The 14437-nt window shown below is 51.2% G+C and overlaps 1 protein-coding gene across 1 annotated transcript in view; it reads right to left on the bottom strand.

Moving 5' to 3' along the window:
- Window positions 1-490: 490 nt before the first annotated feature.
- Window positions 491-14437, bottom strand: part of Col5a3 (collagen type V alpha 3 chain) — a 44630-nt gene continuing 30683 nt past the window's right edge. Inside the window, exons 42-67 of the mRNA XM_032910200.1 lie at window positions 14231-14338; window positions 13363-13470; window positions 13226-13279; window positions 12580-12633; window positions 10997-11104; window positions 10052-10105; window positions 9855-9908; window positions 9719-9772; window positions 9535-9588; window positions 8276-8383; window positions 7574-7627; window positions 7351-7404; window positions 7090-7143; window positions 6200-6253; window positions 5963-6070; window positions 5760-5813; window positions 5083-5136; window positions 4838-4945; window positions 4528-4581; window positions 4408-4443; window positions 3653-3706; window positions 2886-3084; window positions 2688-2800; window positions 2084-2152; window positions 1516-1755; window positions 491-1419 (exon numbers count right to left, since the gene is read on the bottom strand). Coding sequence (XP_032766091.1) covers window positions 1276-1419; window positions 1516-1755; window positions 2084-2152; window positions 2688-2800; window positions 2886-3084; window positions 3653-3706; window positions 4408-4443; window positions 4528-4581; window positions 4838-4945; window positions 5083-5136; window positions 5760-5813; window positions 5963-6070; window positions 6200-6253; window positions 7090-7143; window positions 7351-7404; window positions 7574-7627; window positions 8276-8383; window positions 9535-9588; window positions 9719-9772; window positions 9855-9908; window positions 10052-10105; window positions 10997-11104; window positions 12580-12633; window positions 13226-13279; window positions 13363-13470; window positions 14231-14338 — 2205 coding nt within the window. The 3' untranslated portion in view covers window positions 491-1275. The remainder of the gene's footprint in view (window positions 1420-1515; window positions 1756-2083; window positions 2153-2687; window positions 2801-2885; window positions 3085-3652; window positions 3707-4407; window positions 4444-4527; window positions 4582-4837; window positions 4946-5082; window positions 5137-5759; window positions 5814-5962; window positions 6071-6199; window positions 6254-7089; window positions 7144-7350; window positions 7405-7573; window positions 7628-8275; window positions 8384-9534; window positions 9589-9718; window positions 9773-9854; window positions 9909-10051; window positions 10106-10996; window positions 11105-12579; window positions 12634-13225; window positions 13280-13362; window positions 13471-14230; window positions 14339-14437) is intronic.

The following is a 14437-nucleotide window of genomic DNA, read 5'->3' on the forward strand; positions in this document are numbered from 1 at the left end:
CCTGTCTTTAAAAAACCAAAATAGGGGCTGGGGATTTAGCTCAGTGGTAGAGCGCTTACCTAGGAAGTGCAAGGCCCTGGGTTCGGTCCCCAGCTCCGAAAAAAAGAACAACAACAACAAAAAAAAAACAAAATAAAACAAAAAAGAAGAGGAAGAAGAGGAGGAAGAAAAAAAAGAGGAGGAAGAAGAAGGGAAAGGGGATGGGGAGGAGGAGATGGAGAAGAAAGAAAAGAAAGAAAGAAAGGAAGGAAGGAAGGAAGGAAGGAAGGAAGGAAGGAAGGAAGGAAGAAAAGTAAGGTATTGCTGCCACACCTGAGAACTGGAGTCTAATTTGTGGAATGGAACCCACTTAAAGGAGAGAACCAACTCCTGAAAGTTGTCCTTTAACCTCCACACACATGGTCTGACCTCCACACACATGGTCTGACCTCCACATACATGCGGTGGCATGCCCCCTCCCAACAAATGAAACATTTTAAAGAGAAAAAGAGAAGAGGAGCACAGTTCCTTGGTTTATTCTTGAGGTGGCAGTTTTGCCCTGTGTCCTTGGGAGGAGGGCAGCACAGGGGAGGGAGAGTAGAGACCCTTCTGGGATCTCTCATCATATCCCAGACTTCCTTCCGAAGGAAGCAGATTAAATAGACCACAAACCATTCATTCCCCTTTTCATACAGTTCCCAGTTACGAGCAGGGCAGCACCATTTAGGATCCTGATTTGTGCCCAACATCTTGGTCCCCAGAAGGCTTGGGGACATGGGAGTGGGGCAGAGTGGGGAGAGGGGATTGTGCGGAGCTGGGTCAAGGAAGCAGAAGGAAGGTGCGTCTCAGGGGAGGGCGTCCCACGTTGATCTTGCTTTACCTCTTTACTCAAAGAAAGAATAGGAATGAGAGGGAAAGGTCCTAGCCAGGGACCAGGAGGTATCCAGTGCTTAACTATGGAAAGGGATAGCACCAAAGGGCCTGGTGGAGGGGTGGAGAGGCAGGGGTGGGGCTTCATCAGCTCTGAGTTATAAGTCTACTGTATGGAGGTCTGAGGGTAGGCAATGAATGGTTGGGTGGAGGAAAGAAGCCAGCAGACAGTTGGGTGTGCCACCCAGGATGAATAGACAGAAGAAGCTGGGCTCTCCACCCTCACCCCTACAAGGGAGGAAGAATACTCAGAGTCACACAACCCTGGATCTAGAGTTCCCTGGTGATAAATAGAATGGCCTCAAAGCCTCAGCACCACGTAGCCCCACGTGGGGCTCCCTTTAGCTTCCTTCCCACCTCCAAAACTCAGCTGCTAAAGCAGACGGAGCCAAGTTCAAACCCAAACTTCTGGTTCGTCTGGCCAAAGTCAATGGCGGCCACATCCCACAGAGGCAGAAAGCCCACAGAAGAGCTGAATTCAAAGAGGGTCTTCGCCTGTCCCTTCCGGACCTGGGTCATGAAAGGGCATGGAGAGTCAGTTAGAGGAGGGTGAGGCGAGGCTTCCCCACTCCATACCCACCAGCCCCCCTAGTTCCACGGCCTTACCCGGCAGCCATCATGGGGGACCTTGATGGTGGCTGCTGTTGTCTGGTTGAAGGACAACTCTTCCCAGTTGGTCCCTTGGAAGCGGATAGAGTGCCTGTGGTCACCTGAAGCTTCGTCCAGCCATGCCGCCGAGTTCTGGCAGGTGTAAGTGAACCTCTGATGGGCTGCAGCGCTCAACAACTTCAGGAAGGTCAACTGGACCACATTCACCGGGGAGCCGTCAGCATCCACATAGGAGAACTGTGGCAGGGCAAGGTAGGGTGAGGGGCTTCGTCAGCCCAAGCTCCTGCTGAGGAAGATGCTTCCCAGTCCACCTGCAGTCTACCAACAGGCCTGACACTTCTGCCAAGTCTCAAGTAGCCCAAACTGGTCTTGGATTCATGATATAGTTGAGGATGGCCTTGAACACCTGAAGTTCCCATTTATGCAGTGCTAGGAATGGAGCCCAGGGCTTCGTAGAGAAGTGCATGTTCTTATCTGACTACCTTGTTTATACATCACGCCCCAAAATCCCACACCAGTTCCCACCAATTCTCACGCCATCCTCCATGTCAACATTTGAACCCACCTTCTTCCCTCGGCGGAAGGTGCTGTACCAACCTCCAGGCTTTTCTCGGGACCAGGAGGCCAGTTTCACCTGAGGGTGGATGGGAAGGTCACTGGCCACCAACCCAAGTCCCCTCTGCCTCTTCACATTGGACATTGTGGATCATGGGTGGCATAGGCTGTGTCCTTGGTAAGGGCACAGCAAAGGGTGCTGTGAATGGGTCCACAGCTCCCTCACCCTCACACGCAGCAACACCCAGGATTCTCTGTGGTGACTGGGCACACTCAAGTACAGGGGACAAGACTTGGTACCACTAGGGAATGAAGCCTGGGGTTGTGCATGCTCTTTGAGCCTTGGGGATGGGATCCAATCACCCAACCCTCACCCTCCCCTGTGCATGCTTGGCAAGCACTGGGGATGAAACCCATGCTCAGGAATTCTGGGCAAGTGCTCTATTGCTGGGCAGCACTCTTGCCTTGAGGGACTGTTGGATTTAGGTTCTGTACTATAGGATATGACTTGACATAGACAGAAGGGATACACGTCATTTGAAGGCAGAATACAGTCTCCCAGTTGGCAAAAGATGGCAGAGTAAGAAAAAGACAAGATGGTTTCTTTCACTCACCGTCTCAAACTTCTTGTCTGGGTAGAGACAGGTCTCACCTCCGGCAGTGAAGTTGCAGAAGACCTTGAAGGCGTCCCGTGCACAGCCCTGATTGGGGTCAATCCAGTACTCTCCTACCACAGAACCGGGCCCAATGAATCAGTGGGTGTGAGTGTGGCAGTGTTCACCTGCCCTTCCCAGAGGGGACCTGGACCTCACCGTCAGGCAGGTGTGGGTGGTTTCGATGAAGCTCGTGGCATATGAGGCCTGGGCTCTCGGCTGTGCCCGGGGGTCGCTGCAACTGCTCCAGCTCCAAGCTAAGTGAATTGAGTGAGGCCATCACTTCCTCCAGGCCACCTTCCGGGGTGTCCAACACAGAGCGGCGCCTACGCAGGCCGTGCACTTCAGCAGGGGAACCCTGAACTCACAAAGGAATGGGAACGGAAGAGGGATGGGGAGAGAAGCGGACAAGACAATGGGAGGCAGAGAGAGTCAGAAGAGGAAGAAGAGGGGCAAGGAGAGGGGGAGGTCGGTGGGGAGGAGAAGCAGAGAGAAGTGAAAGAGAGATTGAGAGAATGATGGGTAAACAAGACGGAGGTGCAGGGAGGGAGAGCCAGGACAGAGCAGACAGAACCCAGAGAGAGAAGCTCAGGTCAGACTCCATAAGTGGTCCCACTGGGACTGCCAAAACCCTCAAACCCAGACTGTCTTCCCAGGTCTCTTTTGGATGTTTGTTTTGAGACAGGGCCTCATGGACCCCAGGCTAACCTCAAACTCTCTATGTAGCTGAGGATAACCTTGAACTCCGATCCTCTTGTCTCCACCTCCCCAGTGCTGGAATGACAGGTGCGCAGCACAACCCTGCACTTCCCTCCTCTCGAAGCTTTCAGGGAACTGCATTTTTGAGGCACAGACCTAAACACTGGACTGGGTTCTGGGGGACCTGAAGCCTGATTCCTGCCCTCCTCCAGAGTCTGGGAACTCACCGGGGGACCAGGAGGACCTGCTGGTCCAGGGTCTCCACGAGGTCCAAGAGATCCCTATGAGAGAGGTCACTTTGAAGTGAATCCTGTCTATGGAGACCTGTTTCTACCAATGCAAACTCATGTATGAACAACATGCACACACATACACCTGAACACATAGATTCACTTGCACATATGTGTGTGCATACACATCTACACACATGCACAAACATACACGTACATGTGCATGCATACATGACTGTGCATACTTATACCCATGTATATATACAGACATGTACACACACTCCTCTAGAGGCCTTCCAAGGCCCCAGACAAAGTCTCCCACATTAAAATTCCCATTATAGACTCTCACTTTCCCAATACAGCCCCACTCATTCCCGACCTCTATCCCCCTGTAAGCCAGCCCCTTTGAACATTCTTCTCGCTGCCCAGGGCAGGGCACACACATGTATACCTGTGTCCATACATTCCCATACAAGTGCACACATGCAGGGCCTCAGAAGAGCTCCCAGTATCCTACGCTAAACCTCAATTGTGTGTTTCCATCCCTAATCCTCTGAAACCAACACACAGTCTTCCGCAAGCCACAACTTACTCAGCAGACCTTTTACAGTAGTTCAAACAAAACACAGCATCTTAGACCCCAAGAATGCAGCAGTGGGCGCTGAACACGAGGTGAGTGAAGAATACAAAGGAAGGGGGCTGGAGGGGGAGGGGAGCTGGGACATGGAGGCCCAGGGGGCAGTGCCACTTACCGGGGACCCCTTGGAACCCTTCTGTCCCAGAGGGCCCTGTGGGAAGAGGTAGGAAGGTTGGGGTCTTCAACCCCACCCATCATGGTGACCTCCCCATCCCTCCAATATTCCCACACTCACCACCACACCTGGGGGCCCAGGGTGACCTAAGGAGCCAACAGGACCAGGAAGACCCTAAAGGAGGGACACTGGGGTCAGTCTTAATAGGGTCCAGCACTGTTATACACTCAAAAGAATTCCTGAAGCAATTCACAGACTCTCAAGTCCTCTACAAGACCCCCAAGTGCCCAGACAGCTTCTTACATGACAGTCCCCAGTGACAGGCCCCATTCCCCTAACAGGGCCCTCCCCCATTCCAACCTCCCCCCACTCCAATCCTCCCCCTTTGAACATCCCCTCCCCCCCGTGCCCCAACAGCGCACACACTCACAGGGTCTCCCTGAAGGCCTGGGGGGCCCTGCACACCTGGCAACCCCTGATCGCCTTTTTCCCCGGCCTCCCCTGGGGGACCAATGAGGCCGATTAGCCCAATGTGGCCCTGAAAGAGAAAGGCACACAGAACAGACACGTTGGGACTTGGAAGGAATGACTCGGGAGAGCAAGCAGTAAACACCCAGTTCTCCTTGGCCAGGGCAGGTCGAGGGAAACATAGGGAATACCAGGAGGCGGGCTCACCTTTTCCCCCTTGAGGCCAGCGTCTCCCTTCAGGCCAGGGAGGCCAGGTGGGCCCTGAAAAGATGAAGTTCAGCTTGTGATTCCTTGAAAGCTGAGGAAGGGAAGATTTACCAGGGAACCACCCAGCTTTCAAATACACAGAGCTGGGGCCACCAGACCAGAGACAGGAGGGGTGGTGAGAAAAATGGGGGTGGGAGGGAGGGCGCTGAGGATACTAGGTGTCAGGAGCACAGGGAGTGAGTGGTCAGTGTAGACATCAAGGTGGCGGTCAGCACAGACCATCGAGATAGGAGCCAATGTGGAGCACCAGGATGGGGGTTGCTGTAGAAGGTGAGTGTAGGCCATCTATGTGAAGGCTTGGTGCGTGGTGTGACTAATACAGATCATGAAGACAGGGTCCCAGTAAGTTAGAAGGGTAGTCAGTATGGATAGACAGATGGCAGTGAGGGGCTAGCCTGTACCATCAAAAGGGTAGTCAGTATGGATAGACAGATGGCAGTGAGGGGCTAGCCTGTACCATCATAGACAGATGGCAGTGAGGGGGCTAGCCTATACCATCATAGACAGATGGCAGTGAGGGGCTAGCCTGTACCATCAGCACCATGGACCACCCAGTGTCCCTGGATGCCTAGTGTGGCTTTAAGAGCTGTGACCACAAGGATAGAGAAGTCTCTTACCAGGGGCCCTGGAGGGCCGATTAGCCCAGGAGGTCCCAGGAGACCTGGTTCACCCTGAGGAGGAGACAGAATAAGAGTGTCTGGTCTCTACCAGCACCCAGTGTGAACATTTCATCATCCCCCAAGGTCGGCTCCTCAACTATGATGAGGTCCTAAGCCAGGAGGCCATCCCTGCTCCCCTCCCCCATTTTCACACCACTTACCACAGGACCAGGGATCCCTGGAAGACCATCAGGCCCAACCCGTCCAGGGGGCCCTCGAGCCCCAATGGGGCCTGTTCTGCCTGGGGGGCCATCGGGACCAGCATCTCCCTGAAATGGACAGGGGTGGGGGAAAACAGTCTCAAGGGCCAGCCTGCAACAACTGAAACCTCAGGGGAAGTGCAGGCCTTTTCTTTTGGTCAGGTAGCACAGGGACCCATCCCAAGGGAGAATGCTTACCTTGGCGCCTTTCTCTCCCTCTTTTCCTTCTGGACCCATGCGGCCAGGGGAACCCTGAGGAGGGAAAGTGTGAATGTCGGGAGTGGAGCATCCAGGTTTATGTCAAGAGTGGGCTGGCAAGTTGGCTCGGCAGGTAAAGGACCTTGCCTGAGACCCGCATGGTGGAAGGAGAGAACAAACTCCCACAAATTGTCCTCTGAACTATAAATCACTTTGTGGTACATCGTATGTTAGCATTCTGTCTAAGCTCCACCCCCACAGTTACCTGGCAACACCCAGGTATGAAGTTCAGCTTGTGATTATAACACTATAACAGGGGCTGCTTGCCCCCTCCTCTCTCTCTTGCTCTCTCTTGTTCTCTTGCTCTTCCTCTCTTCCCCTTTGTCCCTTTTCTCCCCATCCCCTCCCCCCTTCTCTCCATGTGCTCATAGCCGGCCTCTACGCTTCTACTTCTCTACTCTCTCTGCCCCAACTACCCTCTTAACTCCCCTCCCCATGTCCTGAATAAACTCTGTTCTATACTATACCGTCCTGTGGCTGATTCCTCAGGGGAAGGGATATCCCATACCCCTTTCCCATACCTCACCACACCTCCAAAGACCATAACCTCCCCCTTTATCGTTTTATAAACACAACACTGGTGCTGGAACCTGGGATATATCCTCTCTTTATCTTTTTATAAACACATCACACACACACACACACACACACACACGTGCTTGCATACACCACATGCACACGCACAAGCACACATGCACACAAATAGGTAGTAAATAAGTAAATAAATATAACTTTAAAATTATAAGAGTGGATACATATGAAGAGCAGGGCTATTGCATTGCTGAAGACAAGGTGGACATGAGACCCTCAGGCCGTGGAACATCACTCACCCTCTTGCCAGGGAGCCCACGGGCACCAGGTTCCCCTGAAGCTCCAGGTGGCCCCTGTTCAGTCAAGAGCAGCCACAGCATCAGCTCACGGTTGAAGACAGTCCCATAGATGCCACCCAGCACCTCCCTTTCCCTGTAACCACTCACAATCATGGGGTCAGGGACACCACAGGGGCCCCAGCAGATGCCCTGGGTACCCGACTCTCCCATCCCCAACTCTACTCAGTTTCCATGCACTACAGCCCCTTGCTATCCACTCACCGGTCCCCCAATATCACCAGCATTCCCCTTCTCCCCTGGGGTGCCATCCGTACCCTAGGGAGGAGAGACAGTGGGAGAATCTTGAGATTGCTGGGATAGAGATGGGGCTGGAGGGGAGTGAGGGTCATCCACTCCTCTTAGCTTGTCAAGGCTTATGGGGGATGGGGTTAAGTGGAGATACACGGATACATTTAGGGCTGGGCTTCAGGGAGTTTACACTCACCGGAACTCCAGGGTCTCCTGGGGGTCCTAGATCTCCAGGGAGTCCTGTGGGACCCTAGAATAAAAACTGGTTGCTGATCACATCTCACCAAGTGAGGCGTCGCCCCCTCACACACCAGATAGTGTCCCCAGACCAGCTGCAGGGGACATGTCACAACCAAAACACAAAACACTGGGATTTATATTCAGGCAGCAAAGCGTTCGCTGTGTGCCTAAGAGGCTGGGCGTGGGCCAGCAGGAGGGCTCAGCTTCTCCACTGTGTTTCCATATTTCATTCATTCATTGTTTCTTCTATTTGTCTGGTCCTTATCTGGGTGGCTCAGATAATTAGCAAACAGGAAGAAGTGGGGGCTGGAGAGATGGCTCAGAGGTTGAGAGCACTGGCTGCTCTTCCAGGGGTCCTGAGTTCAAATCCCAGCAACCACATGGTGGCTCACAACCATCTGTAACTGCAGGTACTGTAATGCCAGAGGATCTGACATTCTCTTCCGACCTCTGCAGCCACCAGGCACATGTGGTGCACAGACATATGTGTAGGCAAAATACACACACACACACACACACACACACACACACACACACTCTCTACACATACAATTGTTTTTAAGGAAAAAAGTAAAAACAAACAGGAAGAAGAAATGTCTGGTCTACCTTAGGGCCCAGGTTTTAGTGTAACAAAGGCTTATCTCCTCCCAGGACTTACCATGTTCCCCTTAGCTCCGTCCTCTCCAGGAGGTCCCTTTTTGCCTGGAGGACCAGCAGCCCCTGATGGACCCGAATCCCCCTTTTCACCAATTTCACCTTTGGGCCCCTTCGCAGAAACAGAGGTCAGAAGTCAAAGGTCAGAGTGTCATAGTCTCTTCAGGGAACAAAGATGAGCACACCGTGGATAAGGGCACTTGCCGGGGAAGTCTGACAGTCTGGGTTCCATCCCCAGAACCCATGATTTACAAGAACTGACCTGTGAAAGCTGTCCTCTGACCTCCACATACTGCCACACTCACACACACATAAATATATACTATAGGTATTTTAAAAGATCGACAGGGCTAGAAAGTGTCTCAGTGGTTAAGAGAATGTGGTGGTTTGAATATGCTTGGCCCTTAGGGACTGTTACTGTTAGGATGTGTGGCCTTGTTGGAGGAAGTGTGTCACTGTGGGGGTGGCTTGGAAGCTCCACCCAGTACAGTAGAGTCAGTCTGCTCCTGACTTCCTTTGGATGAAAATGTAGAGCTCTCAGCTCCTCCAGAGCCATTCCTGCCTGGACACTATCAGGCTTTCTGCCTTGATGATAATGGACTGAACCTCTGAACCTGTAAGCCAGCCCCAGTGAAATGTTGTGTTTATGAGAGTTGCCCTGGTCATGGGGTCTGTTCACAGCAGTGGAGCGCATGTCTAACTACTCATGCACAGGCCCCAAGCAGAGTTCCAAGCACTCGCACTAGGCATCATACAACCTCCTGTAATTCCAGCTCCAGGGGAATCAATGCCAACTTCTAGCATCTTTGGGCACTAAATTTACACGCATGCACACACACACACACACACACACACACACACACACACACACACACACACACACCACAGAGTCAGGTAGCCTAGGTAACCCAAGTGTTAGAGGTCACAGAGAACTAGAACTAGCTGGGTCAGGGGTGATGGCTCTGTTAGCCATGCTGCCCTTGGGTGCATTAGAAAATGGTCCCCCTTTGGACAGCTTTACTCCCAATTCCAGGTTTGTCGCTTTGATTTAGACGCCCAGCTGTCTCCTCAGCCCTGTATGCTTGTGCAGTGGGCAACGTGTGGGACAGTACAGAGCACCCCTGAGATCTTCTCAGGAGGAGCGGCTTTCATATCTCTCATCGAGACAACCAGGGATATCCACTGCCTGATGGTGATGTCAGCACATGCTCCAGGTCAGCGGTTCCCTACGGTGAGTTCAAGGGCAATGCTCTACGGACTCACAGGGATGCCTGGAACTCCTGGGGGTCCAGCGTCTCCAGCATTCCCTGGCTCACCCTGTGAGAAGCAACAAACATAGAAAGAGATCATCTCACTGGTCAGCAGAGAGGAGGGTCTCCATACAGCTGTAGCCAAGGGAACAGACCTTATCCCCTCCATCCAGCGCAAGTCTGAGCCCTCCTCTTACCTTCTCGCCCACAGCGCCAGGCTGCCCTACTCCTCCAGGCAGCCCTGGGGAACCCTGGAGAGACAACAAGGAGACTGTGAGTCCCTAGAAGTGTGGCAGACCCATAGAGGCATTCTGCCAACCCCAGAATTCTTACCGCTGATCCACTGGGCCCAGGGGGACCCCGAGGGCCTGGAGCTCCGTGGGGACCCTGTCAAAGAACCAAATAGTGTGCAAATAAATCCCCATGACTCCACCAGAAAGGCTACAGTAGTCACAGATAGTCTGTAAGGTATGTGTGACCAATGGTCACTCCTATTCCACCTATCTTCCATATCCCCAGGGAGTTCATACCATGGATCCCACATCTCCAACCTCGCCTTTCTCCCCAGGAGGGCCCGGCAGCCCCTGTGAAATAAAGAGTAAATTGTAGTATAGACAGCAGGTGAGATGGTCATGCACCTCTTGTACAAGTGTGAGGGTTTGAGTCTGGATCCCTAGAACCCATTCTCAAAAGGCCAGACACAGCAGAGCTTTCCTGTAACCCCAGCGCTGGGAGGCAGTGACAAGAGGTCCCCTAGAGCTTGCTGGCAGCCAGTGACCAAATCAAGGAACACCAGGTTCAGCGAGAGATGTAGCCTCAAAAATAAGGTAAGGAGGGCCATTGGAATGTCTTAGTAGGTAAAGGTGATTGCCACCAAGCCTGTTGGCCTGAGTTCGAGCCCTGGGACCCATGTGGTAGAAGTAGAGAACTAACTCCTGCAAACTGTCTTCTGACCGTCACACACATGTGCCATGGTATGAATGAGAATGTATTCATGCACACATGAATACATGCACACACGAATATATGCACACACAAATACATGCACACATGAATATATGCACGCATGAATACATGCAAACAGGAATATATACGCGCATGAATATATGCACACATGAGTACATGCACACATGCGTGCGTGCCTTTACTGTGTTAGTTCGCTTCTTTGTTTTGAGATAGACTCTCACTATGTAGCCCTGGCTGGCCTGGAACTCTCTACAAAGACCAGGCTGGCCCCAAACTCACAGTATCCACCTACCTCTCTCTCTTGAGTTCCGGGACTAAAGGCATCCACCATTATATCCAGACCTCTGATATTTTCATCTTTAATAAGTCACTAAGACACAGGGATAGCAACACACGTGCAAACACACACATACACACACACACACACACACACACACACACACCACAAACATTAGAGCCCAGGGCAAGGAGATTAGGAGGGAGTGTTACCCCCAAACTCACACACCCACCTGCAGGCCTGGAGGACCAATTACACCTACAAAGCCTCGGACTCCATCATCTCCTTTCTGCCCAAAGAGGCCAGGGGGTCCCCGGCGACCCTGAGCACCATCAGCACCCTGTAAAAAGGTTGGGGAGAGCATGGTTGGTGTCCAGGTCAAAGGTTGAAGACAGGGTCAAAGGTTGGGATTGAGGCTGGGGATGGAATCAAGTTTGGTGAGAGTCAGGTCCTAGTTTGGTGTAAAGTTCAGGTGATGTTTTTGAGTTAATGACACATGATGAGTCAGGGCTGTGGCTCAGGTGAGGTTATGAGCAGGGTTTGTAGGAGGTTGAGGTAGATTTTAGGGCTAGGTTGGAAGTTATGACCTAATATGCTCTGGTGACACTCTGACCCGGACCAGCAGGTCATTCTTAAATGACAGGGTTCCTAAGGGGAAAGTGGCCAGGAGATGAGAAGCTAAGACAGAGAGCTGGGGTAGGAGGTCTTGCACGAGCTATGTCTTATGCCAAGCAAACGTATTAAGATATATAGCCTCTTATATTCAGTTGTTTCTGAAAGGGGAAATGGGACGAGGTCAACAGAAAGCAAACGGTGTTGCAAACGGGAGCATACGGTTTCTCAGGGGCATCAAAGACCAGGACACAGCAGCCTCTTAAGATGAGAAGAATTGGGTTCTCAGGATCTGAAGCCACAATTCCCCCATGCTCCACATATCAGGGCCTCAGGGAAAGCCTTGGATTAGCTAACTCAACAACACATAACACTCGAAAGTTCCTGTGTTAGAACCGTGATCCTAGAATTCATATGTTGTTTTGAGGCAGGCGCTGGTGGAGCACAGGCAGATGTCAAACTTACTTTGTAGCTGAGGATGACCTTGAACTCATGATCTTTCTGCTTCCACTTCCCCAGTGCTGGGATTACAGGCACTGACTACTATGCCTTGGCTATGGAGTGCTAGGGTAGGAACTCGCATGATGGGCGAGCACTGTGCCAACTAAATCACACTGCCAGCCTGCTTCCGAGATCATATGTTGACAGTATTTGGAGGTAGGGCCTTACAGAAGTACTTAAGATCAGATGCAGTCATGAGAGTGGTGCCAAGATGGTATATTAGTGGCTTCATAAGAAGATGAAGAACCAACATCACATAATTGTTATTAACGCACTGTGCTGTGATAAAGCAAGGAAACCCTGGTCAGATGCCAACACCACTATTAGGGACTTCCCAGACTCCCAACCATGAGTCATTCAGATAAATCATTTAGCTTCAGATATTGTAACAGTAACAGAAAATTAAGGCAAGGCTGGAGTCTAATTAAAAGTTCAAGTCTCCATTTGAGGCCAGCAGTGGAGGGGACCCTGTTGGGGTAGATGGTAGAGTAAGCTAGGATCTGGGTATTTGAGTTGGATGAAGATCAAAGCAGCAAACAGTGTGTTTGAGCTGAGATAGGATTCAAGGTCAGAGTTGGGTTCATCATGGGTGTTGTTGGCACTGAGGCAAAACCAAGGCTGGGCGAGGTTTCATTCAGAAGAGTGGTACACTGTCTTCACTTCAAGGACCCAGGGTATGGTCACCAAGTTGGGAAGACTCACCGGGGGGCCTGGATGGCCCGCTGGACCCCTTATTCCTGTTGGTCCAGGTGGGCCCTGAAGGGGAAAACAAAACAGAAAATTCTATCAGAGTTGAACATGATGGTACATACCTATGATCCCAGCACTCGAGAGGTTCAGGAGTCAAGGTCACCTCAACTACATAGCATGTTTGGGGACAGCCTAGGTTACATGATGAACTCTTTTATCTGGAAAAAAAAACCTCTCCTTTGGAGCTTAGTTCTTGGGAAAAGCTGCTGGCTCCAGACCAAGGTAGATTATTGCCATGGAGAAGAAATAGGGGATTTTTGAAGCCCCGAGGGGCTTTCTCTGAATTTTTTATTACAGTTATGTATTTTGTATGTGTGTATGCATGTGTGTGGCAACTTATGAGAGTCAATTGTTTTCTTCCACCATGAAGGTCCTAGGCATGGAATTCAGGTCATTGAGTTCAGTGGCAAACACCTTTACCAACTAAACCCTCTCACCAGCTCTAGGGCTCTCAGGGCTCAGTGTTCATATAGGGTCTTTAGCCCTTCAGTTCCAGTTAGTGGGGTGTCAAGATTGGGCTAAGAGAACCAAAACAAATCTAGGGTACCCCATATCTCCTCCCAGGAGCATCACACCTTCCCTGGAGGTCCCCACTCACCGCATCTCCTTTATCCCCTTTGCTTCCCTTGTGTCCAGGCATCCCTACTTCCCCCTGCAGGACAAACATATTAGGAAGCATCCAGCCCCAGCATACCCAATATCTCTGTGCACCATCTCTCTCCCTGGTCCTCTCACCTTGTCTCCTTCCTCACCAGAAGGCCCTGCAGCTCCAGGGGGCCCCTGAAGTCCCGGGGGCCCTGGAATACCATCTTTGCCAGTAGGACCAGGCATACCCCGTTCTCCCTTATGGAGGAAGAGGAAGGACAGATGTCAGGATCAGGGAACACAGGAGAGAACATCTGTGTGGCAATTTCTTTAAAATTGAAACTATCCATCCTGAAAAGAGCTCCTTAAAGCGCAAATATATACAACTCACAAGTCTTAGAAAGTTCCTGAAACTTACAGAATTCACCAACCACCCCAAAGCTGTAAAAGCAGTTCACAACTATGGGGAAGAGAGTCTTTGACCTTTCAAGCTGACTTCAAATTGTACAGAGAGCTCCAGGAATGCAGCTCTTCAGAGCTATGAGCCAGGCTCAAATGGCCACTCAGTGATGCAGCTATCTTTGAGACAGCCTTGATTTGTAAGTCACTCCTCACCCATACTCCTGTAAGTAATCTTAATAAACTCACAGCTTCATTAAGCTGGACTTGGAAAAGATAATTTTAAGAATTGATTTTTTTTCATTTAATTTTATTTTTAATTATGTATGTGTACGTGAATGAGTGGCTATGTGCATGTGAGTGCAATTGCCCATGGAAGCCAGAAGAGGGTAAGAGATCACCTGGAACTGGAATTACAGGGAGATGTGAAACTACTCATGTGGATGCTGGGAACTAATCTCAGGTACTCAGCAAGAGCAGTATGTGCTTTTACCCACTGAGCCATCATCTCTTCAACCCACAGAAATAGAAGTTCTTTGGTAAGCAGCTGATGTCCTATCTGGAATGAATTGACGCTTATTCACATCTCCCCAGAAAAAGTCAACCAACAGACACTTACCGGGGACCCCTTCTCACCAGCAGGACCAATAGGGCCTTGCCCACCACTCTGGCCAGGAAGCCCAATGCTTCCAGAGGGGCCCACAGGACCACGCTCACCTGGGGAGCCCTGGAAAAGGGGGAGAGGACCAGGAATGATAAAGGTGACAGGGCTTTTGGCACCAGTATCATATTTATACACAGTCAGAGAGCACCCTTTCACAGTCCT

Source organism: Rattus rattus, chromosome 8 (assembly GCF_011064425.1).
Source record: "Rattus rattus isolate New Zealand chromosome 8, Rrattus_CSIRO_v1, whole genome shotgun sequence".
Classification (NCBI taxonomy): Eukaryota; Metazoa; Chordata; class Mammalia; order Rodentia; family Muridae; genus Rattus; species Rattus rattus.